Source organism: Lineus longissimus, chromosome 11, assembly GCF_910592395.1.
Source record: "Lineus longissimus chromosome 11, tnLinLong1.2, whole genome shotgun sequence".
Classification (NCBI taxonomy): Eukaryota; Metazoa; Nemertea; class Pilidiophora; order Heteronemertea; family Lineidae; genus Lineus; species Lineus longissimus.
Window position 1 is genome coordinate 18,994,090 of NC_088318.1, and position 22,426 is coordinate 19,016,515.

The 22,426-nt window shown below is 43.7% G+C and overlaps 2 protein-coding genes across 2 annotated transcripts; one reads left to right on the forward strand and one right to left on the reverse strand.

The window, feature by feature from the left end:
* Positions 1-601: 601 nt before the first annotated feature.
* On the reverse strand, positions 602-18,251 carry LOC135495540 (carbonic anhydrase 2-like). Its single transcript, XM_064784311.1, has 8 exons — positions 17,763-18,251; positions 8,453-8,513; positions 7,735-7,926; positions 7,322-7,434; positions 6,849-6,944; positions 4,953-5,067; positions 2,778-2,887; positions 602-2,580 (listed from the first exon to the last, which is right to left on the reverse strand). Exons 1-8 carry the CDS (start codon positions 17,820-17,822, stop codon positions 2,452-2,454), a joined length of 876 nt encoding a protein of 291 aa, XP_064640381.1. The 5' UTR covers positions 17,823-18,251; the 3' UTR covers positions 602-2,451.
* Positions 18,252-19,822: 1,571 nt separating this feature from the next.
* Positions 19,823-21,107, forward strand: LOC135495752 (large ribosomal subunit protein eL13-like). The gene is made up of 3 exons (XM_064784636.1): positions 19,823-20,108; positions 20,363-20,536; positions 20,867-21,107. Exons 1-3 carry the CDS (start codon positions 19,863-19,865, stop codon positions 21,068-21,070), a joined length of 624 nt encoding a protein of 207 aa, XP_064640706.1. The 5' UTR covers positions 19,823-19,862; the 3' UTR covers positions 21,071-21,107.
* Positions 21,108-22,426: the final 1,319 nt, after the last annotated feature.

Here is a 22,426-nt window from a genome sequence, read left to right on the forward strand (position 1 = left end):
CCGAGTTGCTCATGTTGTCTTTGGCTAAACTGCTTATTTGGCTCTGTATATGCAAAACGGTAAGGAAATGTGCGACTCCACCCGATGGCAGATGACAGACCGCTTGTGATTGGTAGAGTCCCGAGTATATGAAGTGCCTCATGGAGCAGAGCATGTGATTCTTGAGATGTGTTACACCAGGATGATCTTGAGCCAAGCCTTGTTTATTTATTGGAGGAGTACTAATGAAGTCTATTGATCGCAATAGGTGTCTCCACCATTACTTGCGATCACCAGGACCAACCCAGTTCCCTATTGACTGGGCATATGTACATGTGGGTTAGCGGTTCCTTGAGGCCATCAACTGCTACCAATACTCTCCCTTTAAAGGGAACATTGGGAGCTGCTGAGAAAGCTCTCATTCATAGTAATGTTTGTACCTGCTTCATGCAAGAGGCATTCAGATGTGGATGCACAAAAGGTTCTTGGAAGTTAATAGTGTGTGTTTCCATCTGTGGAACTACTGTCTCTTGGATGTCCTCAGAAACTGACCATTGCTGTTGAACCATATCTGATCATCCCTAAACTATGGTGTGAATCATCAGTGAAGAAACAAGTGGAATATTTAAAGTCATTTATTTAGTCCTATTAGAAGATAAGCCAACAATTTCCTCAACTTTTCAGGATTTCAACCAAATCAGTGTTTCAAACTGTGTATGGGATACACTAAAAAACCAGAAACACTGATTTACTTAACCTTGACTCGATACCCTATGACTGAGCCTTAAACTCTGCAATTGTTCTGTAATTGGCCCTTTAAGCACTGCTTCCAAACATCAACTTTGTGTAAAGCCTTCTTCATTCAGAAAACTCAATTTATAACACAAACTAATCCTCAAAACCACAATCTAGTCATACTTACTCAGACTTGTTGTCGTCAAATTATCAAAACTAAAAATGTCAATTGAGTAGTGATAGATAACCTAACTTTTCCTATAAAGGTTTTTACAACTAATACTGATTCATAGGTACATGCAGAATGGTGATAGATAGGAACGTAACATAATACAAGAGACCTCACTGAATTTGTTTCACAAACTCGTACAATGTAGATTACGATGAATTGTAAGATAATGATACAGTCCTCACTATGAAACAAAATAAGGCATAGGTGGAGCCATTGATAACTAAGCAATCTCTAAAGAGCACGAAATAATATTATAATGTTAGACAAATGTCACAACTGGGACAAACACGTATTGTAAAACTATATAAATGGGTGAGTTCACATCGTCTGTGTCAGAAATTTGAAGCAGATATGTTGTGCTTATGACTGTCGACTGACAGACTGTTAAATGCCATGATATGTGTATGTGTCGGGTTGAGTCTAACTGATTTGTACAACATTCTCATAGCAAATTATTTGAAGGACATTTCAAAGTCTGCTTGTGCCAGCATAACTTTACAAAACCAATTTCAAAGAACTTTACATTTTGGACGAGAAAAACATTTGTGTTTCTAAGCTGAATGAACTCCTCTGAAAACATTGCCTTTATACCGGTCTTTTAATTATTGGTTGAATGATACAAGTTGGCTGATTGATTGTGCAAACATTCAAAAAGAAATGTACATATCAAATGCTTAAATGTATACACATCAACTGTGTAATGTACATGTCAACTGTATAATGTATATGTCAAAAGGTCAAAATGCTCATGGCAACTGTAATGTACATGTCAACGGTAAAATGTACATATAATATAACAAGTCAAATGTTGAAATGTACATCGATGGCCAACGTATAGAATAAATGTACAAATGCACCAAGAGACATTATCAGAGGGAACACTAACAAACTGGGCCGCCACTGCTCAGCAGTAAGTTAACATGGATTAGTAGAAGCAGCTAGGACCAGAGAGTTTCATCACAGCTTTGATATATTCAATTTCTCCTATATGTACTGTACAAGTATCCTAACACTGGACTCCAGGCATCATTTGAACTCGCTTTGTTTATTTCTTTTTACAAGTTCAAGTGTCAAATTGTTCCAGTAGGATATTAACTGCTCCCATTCGGAGAAATCCAACACAGCGTATTCATATATTTATATTCCAATTCTGATATTGCCTAAAAATCCCATATATTTTCATGATATGATTTGGCTGGGATGCGATATCCTCTAAAAGACAGGAATTACATACAATTAGCATTTTGTGCATTGTTTGGCAAACCTGTTACTATTGTAAACCACCCTTCCTGCATGAAACCAAACATTCATATTGTCACATTAATTTCTATTTACAAATCCTGCAACAAAATGCAACTTCTTTATAAGATAAAATATGCACTTGATACATGATTTTCCTTACATTTTGATACCGAGGTCAGTCACCAGAAAAACATGATGTCAGCTCAGACACCTCCTTTCATGCCTTTATTTGATCAGTAGACCAACAAGTTGTGATCACCTGACTAGAAAGAAGAGCTAATCTTCCTGTCATTCAGGGGCTGTGTTGGCCTGAAGTTATGGAGGCATCTAGCGTGGTCCCCACGGTCTGCTTGCTCTTCTGTTACAAGCTCCATTTGTCTGAATGCTTCCAGCTGAAAGTCAATGGAAAAAGCTATCAAGAAATGATTATAAAGTATCAATAGGCCTATATGTGGGTTGTACCTTCAATACTTGCAGAAGACCAGCTTATGGTGAGTTAGGACAACAAATTAGCGATTTTCCCTAAGTGGCTAAAACGGATATATATCACGTTCTTCGATGAAACTTCAAAAGCAACTGCTCAACCTACCTGATCCTCGGAGAATTCGATGGGTTCCATGAGCACCAGCCATCTGACCGACTGGTAACAAGGTGGTGTGGTCAGGGACCCTGCATAAGTCCAGTAATGATGGAGATCATCTGGAAATTGAGAAAAACAATGTAGTCAGACTTGGAAAGTGTGCCACTTATGAGTGGACCTTGGCATGATTAGAGGACTGGTTTCAGCCTATGTCCAGACAAGGTATTCGTCGGTCTAATTTGATGGTGACCAACTGAGTGGTCCAGTCACCAGTCAGCTGGTCAGACAAAGATCCCCTTTTGCGAGTTGTTGCTACTTCTGGCTGTACCGAGGCTACTTTTTGCTGGGTCACTGGATGTACCAAGTCATGCCCGCTGAAACGACGAGTGATCATATCAACATTGTTGTGGCGATACTCTACACCATCCCTTCGCAATTCCCGATCACTGTTCACTAAAAGATTTGAGAAACAAGTTGTCACAATTCCGTTGGCGTCATGCAATTTGAATTGCAGCAGACGTCGCGGTTTAACATAAGTTGTGTACCGGTGCTACCGAATACGCTGCATGACACAAGGGCCTTAACATCACAGTAGAAAAGAATCATATTGAATTTGGCTAAATCACAGGGCTCAGCCAGGCCTCTGAATCTGATATCATGATGGGGGGCGGGCGAGGGGGTTGGTCCAGCAGCGGCTGGCAGCGGACATTTGTCTTCATGACTCTTGCTTAGCGCTGCTACAGCTTAAAGTGCTGTGGTACAGTCTAGAAGCAGTGTCATCATTGGCGAAATGAACCAAAGTTTGTGAGGGGCGGAGTTTCGTCCAAAAATAGATCTGTTTACACACTACGGCAATGGCGTATTGCAGGTACACGTCAACGGGTCATTGATTGTCGGACGTCAGTTCGCCAAGAAAACCAAAGGAATCGAAGGATTCATTGAACTCATCAACACATCATTAGTTTTCAGTGAAGTGCAACTGTATTCCTAGGTAAATCACTTTGGTATACAGAGAGTAAGATTACAATTAACTCACGTTAAAGTTTGAGTTCCGGGGAGGTAGCGTTGTCAGTACGTTGGTTTAGGGGCGCAATAACCTAGCTTATAGCGAGCAATTAGTACACTAAGATTTCAGTGATTAACATAATAGTTGCAAGTATTTGGCATTTTAGACTCATAATTCGTGCTATAATAACTACGTTGTAAACATAATGCTCAAAATTGATTCATGAAAAAGTTGTTAGGGCAATATCAAGCAAGCAGTAATGGAAAAAAGTGTAATTCCATTAACTGAATATTGTTTTTAGACACTATAACATTTTAGGCCTACTTTTCCGTAAACCACGAGAACAATGTATGTGAAAAAAACAACACATATAAGTGAGGCGCCGAGTATACAGTAATTGTAAGGTAAAGAAAAGCTCGGTCTCTAAAGTCTGGAGGTCCGGAGTCCGTAACTGTGACGGTCACGAGAGTGATTTGTTCTTACGGATAGATCGAGAGGGCGGTTTGGGGTTCCGCCGACGGTGCTCGCATGCATTAGTCGTATCCCCGAAACCTTTACAACGCGAACAAAGCTCGTGGCATCCATGACGGTATAGGAATTGACGGTGAGGTAACAAAAAAACTCGTGGCATATCGGATGCGCATCCGATGACGGTAAAGAAATTGACGGTAATTGATCTCGTGGCATATCGGATGCGCATCCGAAGACGGTAAGGGAATTGACGGTGAAGGATCTCGTGGAATATCGGATGCGCATCCGATGACGGTAAAGAAATTGACGGTAAAGGATCTCGTGGCATATCGGATGCGCATCCGAAGACGGTAAGGGAATTGACGGTGAAGGATCTCGTGGCGTATCGGATCCGAAGACGGTAAGGGAATTGACGGTGAAGGATCTCGTGGCATATCGGATGCGCATCCGAAGACGGTAAGGGAATTGACGGTAAAGGATCTCGTGGCATATCGGATGCGCATCCGATGACGGTTTTATATACATATATATATACATATTATATAAATTTTAGTTTTACACTATTGTGTAAGTGCAAGCTCTAGTGAGCTCACACAACTGTTTGACAGTCCTGGCTCCTCCCTCGTGCTGACAACATGATGAGAGAGATGAGACAGTCACAGACAGGCCAAATCAGTATTGGCTGCTCTGCCAAGTTGTACACTTACGTGGTAAGAGCCCCATCAAGTCAAATCCCTCACATAAATCGACCATTTGATTCTTGTAGCGTATCTTGTTGAGGAGGTCGCAGAGTTTCTGGAAGTGATGATGTCTTTTTCCCACCTGAAAGAGGATGCGTTAGGCGGAGATATGAGATCATGTGCGGATTATGTGACACGTGGACTATATGAGACCACATGCTACAGACTTGAAATCTGTTCAATTGCCTTTGAACTTGCTTTAGAACTCAACCGGTCACCGACCATAGGAATGATTGGGGATTGCTCTGTCCTGGGATGTAGTGAAGGATTGCAATCAAAAGGGAAACACTACTCAGACAAGTCTAGATCCGGGGGACTTTGGCATGGAGTTGATAATCAATATGCTGTCTCTGTGCTAATACATATCGGAATAAGGAAGGCATGGTCAGTGGAATGACCACAATACCAGAAATCCCCGACCTCGAACTTGCGCATGCGCACTAATTACCATCTCGGCCGATCAACGCAGTAGTGCGCTCAGCTTAGGGCAATCTCAAAAAGAAGAGTTAATCAGGCGGTGGGGAGCATTACGCACTTTGCCGATAGCCCATTGGTTTCCTCTAATGTCTAGCTAATACTGTGCGAAATTTCAGTGAATTTAGTCAAAAAAATCCTTTGTCCACCTTTGTACCGCCGCTTTGCATGCATTGATGAAGTTCAAACAGGGAAAATCAGGAAAATAAGCCTTTGAGGCGTTTTTACGGCTCAAAAACTGGCATTTCTAGCGATAATATTTTAGTTGCCGATAGATCCGCGAGAGGGCAATACCATCTAGAGTCATAATAACACTGCTTCTGGTGTTTTGGAACATTTTTTTCTTTGTCCACTTCCATGCCGAAATTGGAGGTTTTAATGATGTGACAGCAAAAAATTGAATTGGTCATTGCGAGGGGGTCACTAGGGAGCTTGGGGGGTTGATCTATGCAATATACCTAGTTTTAAATCGTGCTTGTTTCATGCTAATGTGAAACACCATCATTCTGATACTACTGAGATTTAAATTTTTCACTCTAGATTTTAAATGAAGTTTGAAAATTCATTTTTCACTTGATGATCATGCTAATCATGACTGCATGAGTCCAGTTTCCCTGCACCCAAAGTTTATTACTGATGGTAGCTTTCCTATATCTAATTGTCTAATGTAAAAAAGTTGGGCATTTTGTGGGGGGTGTACTGTGGTCTTGGCCTCTCCTACCTTGGGGGTGGGGGTGGGGTGGGGGTGGGGTGGGGTGGAGGTTGGTCTTGTTGGCATCCAGGTTTGAAATTGATGTAGGCATTCCAGTAATTTGATTGCAAATTTGTTAGATCCTCTGGTGAACAGTCATATCAGGTGGGAGCATACAAACAAGGACATCAGGGACGCTGTCCTAAATAAAGAGGTGTCCTGATTATGATCACCTGTGTCCTCGAACACAAGACGTACGATCGTTTAGCCAAAACATACTGCGAGCCGTACTTTTGAGGTACATTGTGTCTCCGCGGTATAATACGATATCAATTTAGACCAAGGGACCAAATAATGCTGTCCTCTCTCAAAGGTGTCCTCACACAGAAGGTAATTCTCTGAATACACCCCGTCTCGTTGAGGCTGCCATTGTGATTGATTGCTGCGAGCTGATTCGTCAATGGCGGCACGTGACTGATTACACTGGCGGCCTCTATCGGACGGCGTTGGTCGGGTTTTTCTGGTGTTGAGCTGGCTCCAGAAATAGAGTTAACTCTTGGGCATCAAGTGCTAAGAACGATCTAACGGTCGAATTCCGGGTGGAGGTGGCATTGATTTTGTGGCACACATGTTGTAATCGAGCTGCTCCTTTAACCTTTTGATCTGTCCTCCAAATGGTGTTAAATAACATATCCTACCTTAATGAATACACCTATCACAGCCAGTCCATCTGGTTTATCTAGGGCCTCAGCGGCAGTTTTGTATTTCGTTGAATTGTAATGAACCAAATGCAGCTGAAACGAGCGTTACTAGCGTTATATATTTGACTTTCTTTCATTTTCCTCCCAGAACTACATGTACAAACTGGACATTGATGTAGGGCTCAATGCGAACTAACTTTAATCTAAAACTGTGCACCCGCTAAGATACATGTACATGTATATCAGCTGAGCACCACGTCCTCACGGGCCTCTACTGACAGGCCTATATCTAATACCCATCAACAGTGCCCTCTGGACAGTGAATGGCCTCGTTCCTTAGGATGATTCGGGAGTTGTAATAGATGACTAATAAACTGCCTCGGTAGTCTAACAAACAAAGGTATCATACGTGATACGTGCAGCATAAAACGCTGATGTGGATATAGGCTCAAAAATAGGATTTCGCTTACTTCAGCTGAATACGGACGTCCGTTCACGGTATGTTCCGAGCCTTCGTTGCTGGTGGCACCCCAGTGGAAGTGGAACTGGGCAAGCCTGTATTCAGTGTCTCCCATTCTGTAATCTGATAGAGAATGGAGCGACTGATTAGAAGTTCGAAAGAAGGAGGCAAATGCACTTGTAAGGTGCCTGTCAAAGTCCCGCCAAAACTGTCCAATTTCCACCAAGACTATCACTTGAAGTTACCAGTAAACGGAATGAGTAAGCCACCCATCCAGTTGATCTATCGCTGACGTATTTAATACATCAGCGATCAGGTGTGATATACATGTAGATCGAGACAGGTACGATCCTAGATTTCCCAGCTAGTAGGCCTACTCTCCTACGATGAGGCTAACAAGTTTGCCAACAGTCACACGCTTACTTGGTGCTTGACTGTCAGCACGGACCTGCACTCCATTGCCTGTGTTGACCAGGGTGGTGCACTCGGAATGGAAATATTGCGGTTTCAGCGGCAGGAGATGTTGATCACATTCAGCGTCGCCTGTCTGGATGTTCACAGGCGATTGATGAGAACCAGCAGCATGTGGGTAGTTATGATGCCATGTGGCCGAACCTGGATGGAAAAGCATTGAAATGGGTTAACGAGTTGGCTTCTATCCAAACTACATGTATGTACCTCTCCGAGTACCCAGGCCACTCCTTTGTTCCTGACGAAAGATTGCGGATTCTGACTCAGTCAAATGAAGAACCGTCTTCTTCAAACCAACTTGTCATAAACAAACTGCAACAGAGGAACGGATGAAACCCTAGCCCCACCTGAAATTCGCAAGCCCTTGCTATACGCTTGCGACACTGGCTTGCGACACTGGCTTGCGACACTGGCTTGCGACACTGGCTTGCGACACTGGCTTGCGACACTGGCTTGCGACACTGGCTTGCGACACTGGCTTGCGACACTGGCACCACAAAGTGCGGTATGGTGGTGCTCAGCCTGGCTGTCTATACATCAAAATCAATCAAATCAATCACTCCGCTCCCGCCAATTGTGGCGGGAAAGGAGCAACTCGTCGCAACATCTGCCAGCATGAACATTGTTTTCTCCCGTAATTAGAGGCGATGAAATGAGTCTATATACATACCATTCGAGTCGCCGTATCCCCAACTCATATCGCTTCGGCCGCCTCCAAACCAAGATGTCACCTACAACGATAGAAAGACGTTCAACATATCTCAATCGACCATGCTTGCTTTCGATAAGCGCTTTACAATTGAAATCTCATTCGTGCATACCACAGGGAACGAATCGGCTATTACGCATTACCAAGCAATCAAAATGGTGTGCTTGATTAACGGCTTACCTGCAAAAAAGCCTCAAGAAGTATGAATTATCATGACACATTATTAGTCTTGCTAATATAATACGGTATTATCCGTGTACATGGAATGTTTTTGAAGCCCCATGGGCTTCTGCAGGCAAAAGTTCCACTCAGTGATCTCGGGTGCGATGCTGCTTTGATAGAAATAAACAGCCTTAGTTTTCCGGCTTTTTCTGGGACACAGATGTGCCATGCCCCTTTCCATGAGAAGGGATGTGTAATTGTAACTGATTACAGTGCAAAATTCTCTGTGGTCGCAACCACCCCTGTTATAGATTCCCAATATCGTGGCGCACGCGTACCACCGCGGCCTTATACTCGTACTTCCTTTAACAGAAGACTTCCATTAAACCTCCCTGCTTGTTCTTCCCGTTGGCTCGATCAAAGTGTTTGAGAAGATATTCATGAGAAAAGTACATAAGATAGCTGCTTGCCCTGAAGTTAGATACACATATCTAGGCTTGAATTGTTTATCATCTGAGCTTTACGGCCTGGAGGCAATCCCTGCTATGATCACTATCATTTGATACAAATTTACAAGCCGAACATGAAAGCTCAATTGGCCAAACAGAAATATCACTGCGACGGAGTATGGAATTACAAAGTACTTCATGAGTGATTCTGGTGTGGAAATTGAATTGAATTTGATTTGAATTGAAATTTTTTGAGTTGAATTTCTTCATAAGTTCAAAATTCAAAAAGTTGGCCGTGTCACCGGGGACCTTGTAATGATAATTAGAGAGGAAACCATTCAGGACCAGCGATTCTTGGTCGTCATAGCGGGGTGGTCGCCGACCGGGGTTCAACTGTACTGTACTCTTCTCACACAAAAAAGGAAAACAACGCTCTATGGTCGCTTCTGTGTGGTTGCGAGGGATAGCATCCATCATGATGGATGTAGGTCTTGGCCTACACAAATACGAAGCATCCGCCAGAAATTATGCTCTTTACAACAACTGAGCAAGAATGACTCAAAAGCGACACTTGGCATCTGAAGCAAAAAAGGCAACCAGTGACCTTTGATGATATTTGATGGAGTCTCTCCGGGAGGTTACGAGCGATAGTCGATAGATACATTCATGTCATCAAAAACCAATAATACATGTCATCCGCCAAAATATTGCTTATCGCTAAAGTTGGGAGGACATCAGAAGGAAAGCGTGGGAGGTCTTTGCATTGTACGAACATGACAATGACGATGGCCAGCGCGCCAGTATAATTCTTCTCTGGCTTTGATTGAGTGATGCAGTTTCATTTTTTCACGGCGCGGGAATCAGAATAACTGGATGTTATGCAATGTATAAGGAAAGCGTGAGAGCAGTCAGGAAGACGAAACGAAGCTGTAGTAACACAGAATGAAACACAAAAGCGAGCTATCGGTCGAGCTTCTTCCTTGCCTGGCGATCCAATTAGTGCGGGCTCACAAATTATTGGAAAACAGGACTGCATGTCCCGAATCAGATTGGGCCGGGGCAAAATTGCGATGATGGTGTGGGACTGATTGATGTGATTTTCCAGCGATTTTGGCAGAGCCAAGGAATCTGCATCATGGTGGGAACACCTCCCTAGGGATGCTGGTGTTCGCCGAGTATTGAGCTCTGCTTGAATCATGGACTATTGTTTTCGGCTGAATCCAATTGGTCCGTTGATGAATCTTTGGGGAAAGAATCAATCTGCGATCAATATCTGACCGCCGGTGATCGCCATCGAGTGAGGATGTTGTACACTCTTCCCGCGATTTGTTGAGCAATCAGACAGTGACCTATCACCGACATCACTCAGGTATACAGCTCACATGGGTATAGCTTAAAACATCGGCTGTCGCCTCGGTTTTAGCCAGCATTTCAGTCCCTCGCGGTGTTTGATGAGACATTACCTCTAGTTCGGCATCAATTCCTTAACCAAACATCGCCATCCGTGATATATCTTCTGTTACGATAACGAGGCTCTCAATCAGTGTCAGGGCATATCTTTCTCAGACAAAGACATTGATTAAGTCCCACTTCAAACGTCAATGATCCATTTGCAGAAACTATCTCGCGAAATCGATCAGATAAGCAGACCACACCAGTGACGACATCGATCACCTTTGCGGAATCCATCAGTGCTCGTGGAAAATCAATGAACTTTCTATATTACCAGTGTTCTCTAGTAATGTGGAAATTCGGGATAGCAGAAGCTTTCGGTTGATTTGGAGAGTTATAGTGTGAGAGCAAAGATCTCTAACTTATGCAGTCGGTCGATACGAGCTCTCTCAAAATCAGAGTTTCGTATGTATAGCGAGTTAAAAGAAGATAGTTGCGTGACTTACCAAAGAAATAACGAACTGCAATTAGAACACGTCCCTGAATGTGAAACTCTCGCTCTGAACTGACGCCGGTGCGAAATGGTGAGACATCCCACCAAAACCAGACGGAATCGAATATATGTATGACCAAATTAGGACAAAAAGCTACGGCGCTATGAATTATTAAAGCAGAGCCATGAGTACCTTATACCGAGGTGCTGTAATAACGCCCATACATTGATAATTACGTCAATCAAATCAAATGGTATCGCCACAGAAATGTCTCCATTATACAACATGATCTCATTATTATTTCCATCTCGACATGTTTTTGTCAATTAGTACCCAAACATTCAATTGACAAATGTGATTTTCCCATGATCTCATGTCTCGGCTGAAAAAACCAATTCAGAGAGTATAAAGACCGGAAAATGAACAGACATTTGAACCCTCAAAAAGTTCATATGACAAAAACTGGATTGTTAACAACGCAAATTTAGGGTGCAACTTGAAGAAGTCAGCTTTTCTCGGAAAAAAGAGGAAATATTGCGATCTTTACAAGAAATCAACCAAAGGCATTTGTTTGCGAAGGATAGGTGTACCAAATGCGAACATACATGATTAGATAAAAGAAAAACACATGGATGAACCTTATGATTATCATAAAAAAGAGAACACTGCGCCACTTCATCGGAGTAAAGTCAGGGCATGACCAACTTACCATCCGGCGAAAGTGTACAAACATAAGGTCCTCAAGACACATTTTCTATAGGAAAACTGGGTAGGGTTAGATTACTGACGAGATACTCCAGAGAAAAAGTGGACGAAACAGTCCCCCTTGTTTGCTATTCCAGCGAATTATGGATATGATAAAGAGACCCCTAGGAATGATTAGGACGTATGTCTGTACACCTGCCTCAAGGCATGGCATCAAGTAGCGATTTTGACAGGTGATAGTCAAAACGATTCGCGTGTAGAATGACATTTTACATGTACCAGGCCAGGGTGTACCCTCATGCATAGGCCTGTATATGCGCGTATGCATTACGACGAGATTTCTTCCATTGGCCCCATGAGCACAACTTAGCTCATTAAAATGAGTCCGGTGCTTGTTCAGTCTGACGGCCGGTTTAAGATTGCCAAGATCAAGCTTCCGTCACAATTAGCGCCGGAAATCGCTGAGGAAACGGTCGAAACTGTGTCAGTCGATCACTGACTTGGCAACGGCTACTAATGGCGAGGCTTGGAGACGGCGGAAATAGTGGATCGTGTGACGGTCGGAGTCGGAAGTGCCTTAGTTTGGCATGAGGACTGCTTGTTGTTGTCAACTCAGTTTACAGAGCTAATAGTCTGCCGCATGTCGACTTATGCATTATATTACTGAGTCTGTCCCGTAGCTGAGAACTGGTGGCGACACACTGGCCACCTATCGGGGCCTAAAGACCTCAAATACGTAAACTCATGCATTACATTACTGTAGTATCGAGTGAAAGGCCCTGAAGCTCAGGATGGCTCAAATCATTCTCCGATGTAGGAGATAAGATAAAATCGTTCTTTCTCCTTCGTAGCCTATGATGGAGGAGATGAATTGGACAGCCGGCGGTACATCGAAAGCAACATTGATCCTTGATCAGATTGAATAATCAGTCATGCCGCTGCCGTTGCCAATGAAGAGCGCTACATTACCGTTTGTAAATCCATTTCCGATTTCCTTCCGTCAGCAGTCCGTTTCTTTTCATTGCTACAAAACCATCCGGTTAATTAATAACATGGTTAGCGTGTTCCGAGGCTGATTCGTCTTGTAATGGGTTATTTTTATTTCAGCATTCATTCATTGGGAAATAAATCATGTCTTATTAGCACATTCTTGAGGACTAGTGATGCGGACCAATGGCAGAGTTATTAGACGAGCAGACGACAGGCCTAATCTGTCCTCTACAGCTACGCAAGGGATAGGTCGGATGACGTCACGTGTTATCACTGGAGATTAACAGCAGCCGATCCTTCAATGAATTGACATCCCCTTCTTATTTCTCAAAATCGATTTCACGTGGGAGTTCAGAAAAGGCTCTACGACTCTGGAGAAAAATCCAAACTAGTGTTTTTGGATGGTATTACAACCGTAGCCTCTCAAGACGTCTGCCGAGAAAAATCAGAAGTATTTTGCTTTTATAATGAGTCCTAATGAGACTTCATGGATGACGTCAGTCTACTGCAAAATGTAGGCAACGATCGTCGATGGTTACTGATAGTGTATCACGAAACTCTGGCAGACTCAAATCATTACTTTAGTTTGAAGAGTGTCAATCCAGTATCTGATTAGGTGTGACACTTAGCCATGGAGGTCGAGGGTCCTTATCAGCGGTATGAATACTGGGTTCAGATACCAATTAATGACGCACCTTACCCAGCAGATACTCGAATGTTAAGACTGCCAATAAGATTGCACCTATGAGCTCCATCGAGGGGTTGTTCCATTAATAAGTGCAAACGATTTCTCTTTAGCAGGAAAAAATGAAATGTTTTGCTGCTCCGGTGTAAGAGGTGCTGCGTATTTCTAAGAAAATTGTACCACACTTTACCAAGTCGGCAAATTGGCCATCGTCAGTTATTCCAGTCGGGGCTAAAATGAAAATACGTGAACCTTTCATATGGAAACTCTCCGAGTCTTTAACGGATTTCCAATTGAAAAGATTGCCCTCTCATTTGCCATTGAGGCCACCTGAGTGTCGGTCCTACTAATTAGAACCGTGAAAATGGGCTCAGGTTCCAATCGATGACTTGACTTCTTAACCGTGCGTGACAAGATGCTGGACTGTCCTATTATGATTTTTAACTACGAATAAGGACATTCTTGAGCTACGAGGGCTTGGTCGTTTCAACAGTTCATCAGGCATACCTAAAAAACTATACAAACGCGAACACATTCTCCCGTAAAAGAGATTTTCTCTGTTTCGTTAAGAGGATAGGAGGCAAAGGCAGATCCCATCCCACTTGTAAACATATTCAATTTTGCGATATCTTAAAGAGCGAGAGTTATCAAACAGATCGTCTATATCCGGAGCCGTCTTCCGTTTCAAGGAGCAATGCGTAGGAGGCATGGAATCTTCTTTGCCGGCGACATCGCCTGACACGAAGGATGACATTTTACGTAGAATGTTGGTAATTTGATTCTGCAGGTTGTATACAATGTACACGATTGCCTTTATGTTATCAAAGGCAGACAATTGGATTGGGCGGGTGGGCCAGATTAAATTGGATGAAATCGATGATATGTGTCTCTACTTAATCATAGAATATTAGCATATACATTTGTACATCAGTGCTATAGTTCTCGACTGTACTTGGCCGTCTGCCTAACTGTTCCCCAGCTACAAATACGCAATGCCTATAATCATCGACAAAAAGTTCTCATATGTGGCACAAGGGTAACAAAATAACGATTGAGGACTGAAAGATGATTACCGGATTACAGAATGATCCTTCTGTCTCCTCTCTCTTGTATGGACGTTTCTGACCTTTTGAGAAACAATGACCTTTTGAGAGACAACATCTCACTTTCCTGGCTTCAATCATCCACAATCTCACAGCGTCATTGCCCGTCAAACCGTACAGCAATTGTAGCTCCAAGCACGAGGTGGTATCGCTGAGGATGGGTTATCCAACCCTCTTAGAGATATGGCCTCAGAGAGGATCGATCAACGTGTGGAGGTGTATGCAACAAATGTTGATTTGGGGAAGTCACTTTACCATTAATCCTGATGACAAATGTTATTGCGGTTAATTCACCATAATTAATCAACAAATGATGAATATTCGTCATCGCTCACGTCCCCCATAGACCTGGACAACATTTGAAGCCACTGGAGGAACACTTAGATAAACACCACTCATCAGGCACCATTCCGGGACCAATACCACTCATCCGGCGTCGTACCGGGATCAGCTCCACGATGACTACCAGTCTCCGGTGAAGACAAAATCTAATTTTCTCGTGGCCTCTGAAAACTCCGATCATTCTCCGATATTGTTGTGATGGCAACGGTTCACCCGTTCTGAACTAAATTTTGCAAAAGCTAGCTAGGGCCGTACCCTTTTTCTGCTGAAGGCAGCACTGTAGGCATGTTCAATATTCAATCAATCAATCTATGGCCTTTCTCCACTGTTGTGTTTTACGACGCGGTTTGCTATTTGACGCGCCGAAGGTGTTTGTCACATGAGTAGGTTTCCACTGAACGCGATTTTGCTTGAAAATAGTGTTTGGACAAACGGAGTAGACCTTTAAAGTGGATAGTCATTAAGCCACATTTCGAAATAAAGCTAAAACTGATTTGATGTAAATAGAGAGTGCCAGTGCAAGACAGTAGAACCTCCCCCTGTGGACACCTCTGCCAAGCGGACACCTCTGCCAGGCGGACACCTCTGCCAGGCGGACACCTCTGCCAGGCGGACACCTCTGCCAAGCGGACACCTCTGCCAGGCGGACACCTCTGCCAGGCGGACACCTCTGCCAGGCGGACACCTCTGCCAGGCGGACACCTCTGTCAAGCGGACACCTCTGCCAAGCGGACACCTCTGCCAGGCGGACACCTCTGCCAGGCGGACACCTCTACCAGGCGGACACCTCTGCCAGGCGGACACCTCCACATTACGGGCATGTTCGTTCAGTCCCCTTTTTTTTTCTAAGTCATTTGCTTTAACCAAAACCTTGGTAGGGCGGACACCTCTCTACTCCGAATTGCGGACACGGCCATGGTGATTTTTTGGTCCAATCACCTCACAATTACGGACAGTAAACAAATTATTTGAAGTAGTTAATATCTATTCAACTAAATGGAATAAGTAATATGTAAGCTTTACGACCCCCATGTTAATACACATTACGCATGAATCCATTTTTTTGACAAATTAAATGGAATATGGAATATTCACGCTTCACGACTCCCGTGTTCATAAGCATGACTACACCTTTTGGCCAATTCATTCTGTTTTAATTATTAATTTTAATTGTTGCTCTCCTAATTTAAACAGAGTGTATTGTTTAATTATCTTCACTGTGCATCACATTGCCAAGCTACTGTATATTGTAACATTAATTGCAGTCTATTGATAATAAATAATAAAAATAATAAAAAATATATATAGCGCCGCTTAAAAATAAATTGTCAGCGGCGCTTTACAGAGATAAACCATTTTGTACATGCATAAAAGATGAAATAAAACAATTACCCAAAAGCTTCAATAAAAAGATGAGTCTTGAGTGATCTTTAAATAAATTTAAAACACAACCTGCATATATCAATGTTGGCAATTTAATATTACCTCCACTAGAAATACCAATTAACTAATTTCAAGTTCGCATATAAAACTTAGAGCTTATCAACAGTCTAAAAACTGACGGAATTGGCTGCCATGTTGGCAACATATTTTGTGGCGTATGTGCGTATGCCGATGATGTGATGCGTATGCCGAATGAGGGAGACAGGGGGTCAGATTTTGACAATAGAGGAGATTAACATATTGATAACGTTTTTGTGTACTGGGTGATCTTAGAGTACCGGTTGATCTAACAGTACGGTATATGTTTAGTATGTTGGTGTTTACAGTCCGGGTTAACATTTATACTTTATACATACAGATTGTTGATGTATTTCTGCACTTGCACCCAACTCTGTATTCCTTTCTGCACAATCATTTGCAATTGTAACTGTACGTTTCAATTTGAAAGTACGAATAAACATATATATATATGGCATCAAATTATTTGAAGTAGTTAATATCTTAATAACTAAATGGAATATGTAATATGTAAGCTTCACGACCCCCATGTTCATACACATTACACATGAATCCATTTTTTTGACAAACTAAATGGAATATGGAATATGCAGGCTTCACGACTCCCGTGTTCATAAACATGACTACACCTTTTGGACAATAATGGCATAACCTCCCTATAAAGGACTCCTCTATACATTACGGACACCAACGCCCGGTCACATGGGTGTCCGCATTAGAGAGGTTGTACTGTATGTGATAACTACGGTAAAACAGCAAGAAAAAAAGCAGGAAAGACTGAATTATCTAGTACTTACGAGAATAGACAGAACACGATAATGCGACACTGCAAACCACTGACACTAAAGACAAACTAACGTCGACAATCACGGCAACCACGTCCAACCCCACCCTCAGCCGCTCAGGCAGCCTGAGATTCAGGGGTTTTCACTCCTACGTCATCATAACAGCGAGAGGCGGGTGCTTGGAAAACCACTCGTTATACGAGGATGCAGCTCAGGCGGCGTCCACTTCCATTGATTCGACAGAATATATTTGATCAGAGCAGATAGAGCGGATCTGTATTGTGACATGCAGTTAGTGAAAACTGGTCAAGGTATAAAAAATGGACTTATTGAATATATCCGCCGAGCTTTGTATATGAACACTGCAATATATCATATTTTACGGTCGTAACACCATTTCGAGAGCAAAATCAATGTTTATTTTCTCGTAGATGAAATGAATGGTCAGACAAAATGTCAATATCTGAACTGCAAAGCATGTAATCAATATCATCAGTGAAGGACGGAGACGCACAGCACCGGTATTGCGGGAGATCAGCAGGCAACCAGAGCCTTCACCGCATTCAACCTTCCCGCGCTGAGCTATATATAGAACACAACACTGACATGGTGGAGGTACCCGAGTGAGGATCGCTGAATGATAAATCTCAATAAATCAGTCAGTCGGGAGACCTATCCTTCAAAAATACTGATCAGTGCTTACCTGTGACTTGAGATGGCTCCATATTTGACCAGCTATCTGACGGATATCCGTCCAATTCATGAGAAAACACGAAAATCACCGAGAAATCTGTAATTCCCTTACTTCCTTGATGATGTGACCTTCAGTGAGGCACGTGCGATATGGCTATCTGTGTCACGAAAACGGAGGAGGTGAATGCTGGCCAACAATGGATGAAACTGCCGGGTTTCCCCGCATATTGTATTGAAGGCGTTCAACTAATTGAAAGGTCACGTCTGAATGCCGTGTCCTAACGTTCAGCTCCTTCAGAAAAGTTTTTCTGATCTATATCCCGGGTCTATATCCCTCTACCACTGACGTACATGACGAGTGCTCACATCTGCTGTGAAATATCGATCGATATTTACATCGTATATAGATATATTGACTTAGAGTACTCTTATTTACATCGGTATGTATTCTCCGATGGTCATTCTGAACCATCAGAGTTAACCCATTGGTGTAACGGAGCCCAGGTCGCGAATTTATAATTCCCAAACTGACGGAACTGACACTTAGAATAAGACAACCAAGTATCTCACTGGATGGCTTAGTGAGAATCTTATTCGCCAAATTAAATTAGTCGGTGGCACCGAAATATCCGCGAAATTTACCAACTGACGGTGAAGTACCTCGTGGCATATCGGATGCGCATCCGATGACGGTAAAGGAATTGACGGTGAAGGATCTCGTGGCATATCGGATGCGCATCTGATGACGGTAATATACGTATATATATATACATATTTTAGTTTTATACTATGTAATATGTAAAGTGCAAGCTCAAGTGAACTCACACAGCTGTTTGACATTGGGAAGCATCCCCAACCGCGTCCTTTCGATACGTTTTAGCCAGTGCATTGGGGTCTAGCGATAAATATGCTCCTGGTGTAAGCGAAAACAGTTTCGATATAGGCCTAGGTCTGACTGTTGTATAGTACGACGGTCCCTTGCCCCTCGGTGACTGTGGCGATTCGTGTAAAATTAAGTCATGTTCGCTTCTCCGATAGGGCCCGAGCACCGTCAAATATCCTGCCCGTAACGTATCCCTATCGATTTTGCGTTGTGTTGTTTTGACGACAAGTGCTTTGACGAGCGCAAAAGTTTAAACGCAAGAACTGTATTCCACATGGGAAGCAGTACGTATGATATTGTACGATTTAACTTGCATTTGCAGCTAAATTGAGTCATCTATCATATTTCCATCTGGTTTGAGAAATATTGTAGATTTCGTTGAAGATGCTTTAGCTTGTGGAAATAAGAGGCGTTTTTATTGCCACCTATCTATTGAGCTGTTCACAAATTGCGCACGAAGCCATTTTATATCTGACTTAAGTATCAGTTACCCGCATGCGACATACGTATTTTCCATACGGGTAACTGATACGTTTTGACAGTGTTGAAGGTCTGCTGTGACTCCTCAGGATGTAATAATTTTAAGTGTTTAACCAGCTAGTGACATCTAGTGTTAATTGCTGATACCAATTCCAGTTTCGCGGAATTCCCACAATGCATTTCGGCTGATACTTCCTTTTTCACTCGTCGGCCATAACTTTCAGGTAGAAGGATGAATTATGTTTTTAAATCCTCATATATTCGATCGGTGGCAATAAATCCGCCATCGAAAATAATGTGAATACAATGCCAAATAAATATTAGAGCGGGGACCGTCATTAGTTCAAGTGGTGGTGGCATAGAACAGCGTTGACAGTTGGTGGAAAAAGCAGGTGTCGGCTCTGAAGAATCGTGTTCTCCGCATATGTATACAAAGTGCACTACTGCTGTATGAATGTGTGCAGATGTACAGTACAATAAAAAATCGGTGCAAAAATGATGTAAGTCGCTCTGTGTTGCAACAGAGTCTAAAGAGAGGGTTCACCTTCCTCTCCTGTGGCTGTGCCCAGCAGCCCCGGGCCGAGTGGGCTGGTAAGGTCCTCTGTCCAGTGCAGTCGGTGACCAGTGGCACTGACAGTGTCCTCGAGTCTCTCCGATGACGTCGAGTCGTTGAGACTCCCTCGGTTAAGTCAATTGGTCTCTTTAGTTTCACCTTATCTATAGTGTGCAACCTCTTTTTCAGCCACGATGGCCCCCAAAAGAAATAACATGGTGCCCAATGGGCATTTCCACAAGGAATGGCAAAAATACGTGCGGTGCTGGTTCAACCAGCCCATGAGGAAGAAGAGGCGTCATGATAACCGACAAAAGAAGGCACGTGCAATCATGCCAAGACCAGTGGGTGGTCCACTCCGACCAGTTGTCAGGTGCCCCACCTTCAGGTACAACACCCGAGTCCGCACTGGACGTGGATTCTCCCTCGATGAGTTGAAGGTAAATATGTTCATATATGAACTTCAGTAGATACAAAATTCTGAAGTGGTCCTTGTGGCCTTGTGGCTGTCGGCAAGGTGAAAAAGTTGTTGGCATAATGTGGAGGATATTTTCATGTGCCGTTCTGAACAGGTGGCTAAGTAACTGTGATGACTTGATCTCAGTGTTGGCACCATTCTTCACAGTTCTACTAAGTGGCATGTCAGTCCTTGGATAAGTACGATCTCTAATGATTTGTTCTTTTGTTTCACTAGGCCGCTGGTATCTCCAAGAAGTATGCCCGCACCATCGGTATCGCATTTGACTTCAGGAGGAGGAACATGTCGGTGGAGTCGCTTCAACAGAACGTGCAGCGACTGAAAGAATACAAGTCCAAACTCATCCTCTTCCCCAAGAAGTTGAGCAAGCCGAAGAAGGGTGATGCTTCTGTAAGTATCCTGCTATTAGAAACTCGACGCTAAGCTTGTATGTGCTCGCACTTGACAACTTGTGGCGTAACATCTCTAAAATTCATGAATTGGCTGTTGACATCAGTCGTTAAGTTTTGACCGGTTTGTGCCTTTACAGAAGTATCCTTGGACTTAGAGAGGTAGCACTTCACTTGTGAGAGAGTAAAAGAGTTTGCAAATGGCGTATTCTGGCTCTATACAATGAAATAGTGGTGACCATTTTGAGCAGAGAGTGACTCAAGCCAGCCTGCCAATTCCAATATCCCATACGTCAGTTTTGACCTTCATTTCTCTGTGTTTCTGTTCCAGGCTGAAGAGCTGAAGATGGCCACCCAGCTGTCAGGAGAAGTGATGCCTGTTAACCAAGTGACCAAGAAGGAGCGTGCACGCAAGGTGACCGATGAGGAGAAGAAATTCTCCGCCTTCAACACAATCCGCCAGGCGCGAGCACACAAGAAACTGAATGGTCTCCGATTAAAGAAAGCAAGAGAGGCTGAGGAAGAAAACAAATAAGCTGTAATAATTGTACAAAAAAATATTTACAAAGGAATTCTATTTGTGACGAGTTATCATTTACAGTATACCTAGATGATTGTTTTCAGCCAGTTGGATGATATCAGTCATGGTTGTTTGGCTTTCAGTCCTACAGCCCAGTGCCTTGTTTTTGCAGATTTCAGCAATATTTAGGAGGTCCAACCTTATCAAGACCCAGTTTTGTAAGCATTTTGGCCTGGATTGCTGATCAATGGCATCAAGCCAGTTTCCCTACCTGTCTTCCCGTCTTGGACAAAGTGGTGGCATTCCAAAGACATGGCCTGGCATGGCTCTGATTGTCCCTGGCTTGCTCTGTCTGGTGAATTGGAGCCAGATTGTACCCGTCTTCAGTTGGGATGTGGTTGACAGCTCCGATTGCCCTAGGCAGGCAGGTCTCTCAGTCTGGTCAAGATGGTTCCTTACTTCACCTCGGGTGCCAGTGGTGGACTGAGCTGTGATTGTCCCAGGCTGGTCTCTGGTCACTTGGAGCCAGGTTGTGCCTGTCTTCACCTCTGAAGCTGGTGGTGGACTGGGCTGTGATTGTCCCAGGCTGGTCTCTGTGGTGGTGGACTGGGCTGTGATTGTCCCAGGCTGGTCTCTGATCACTTGGAGCCAGATGGTTCCTGTCTTCACCTCTGAAGCTGGTGGTGGACTGGGCTGTGATTGTCCCAAGCTGGTCTCTGGTCACTTGGAGCCAGGCTGTGCCTGTCTTCACCTCTGAAGCTGGTGGTGGACTGGGCTGTGATTGTCCCAGGCTGGTCTCTGATCACTTGGAGCCAGATGGTTCCTGTCTTCACCTCTGAAGCTGGTGGTGGACTGGGCTGTGATTGTCCCAAGCTGGTCTCTGGTCACTTGGAGCCAGGCTGTGCCTGTCTTCACCTCTGAAGCTGGTGGTGGACTGGGCTGTGATTGTCCCAGGCTGGTCTCTGATCACTTGGAGCCAGATGGTTCCTGTCTTCACCTCTGAAGCTGGTGGTGGACTGGGCTGTGATTGTCCCAGGCTGGTCTCTGATCACTTGGAGCCAGATGGTTCCTGTCTTCACCTCTGAAGCTGGTGGTAGACTGGGCTGTGATTGTCCCAGGCTGGTCTCTGATCACTTGGAGCCAGGCTGTGCCTGTCTTCACCTCTGAAGCTGGTGGTGGACTGGGCTGTGATTGTCCCAGGCTGGTCTCTGATCACTTGGAGCCAGGTTGTGCCTGTCTTCACCTCTGAAGCTGGTGGTGGACTGGGCTGTGATTGTCCCAGGCTGGTCTCTGATCACTTGGAGCCAGGTTGTGCCTGTCTTCACCTCTGAAGCTGGTGGTGGACTGGGCTCTGATTGTCCCAGGCTGGTC

Coding starts and splice junctions, on each gene's coding strand:
- LOC135495540 (XM_064784311.1), bottom strand. CDS start 17,822: ATGAATTGGACGGATATCCGTCAGATAGCTGGTCAAATATGGAGCCAT. Junction 7,927..8,452: donor GGGATACGGCGACTCGAATG/GTATGTATATAG, acceptor TTTTCCATCCAG/GTTCGGCCACATGGCATCAT. Junction 5,068..6,848: donor TGATAGGTGTATTCATTAAG/GTAGGATATGTT, acceptor ATCCTCTTTCAG/GTGGGAAAAAGACATCATCA.
- LOC135495752 (XM_064784636.1), top strand. CDS start 19,863: ATGGCCCCCAAAAGAAATAACATGGTGCCCAATGGGCATTTCCACAAG. Junction 20,109..20,362: donor TCTCCCTCGATGAGTTGAAG/GTAAATATGTTC, acceptor TTGTTTCACTAG/GCCGCTGGTATCTCCAAGAA. Junction 20,537..20,866: donor CGAAGAAGGGTGATGCTTCT/GTAAGTATCCTG, acceptor TTTCTGTTCCAG/GCTGAAGAGCTGAAGATGGC.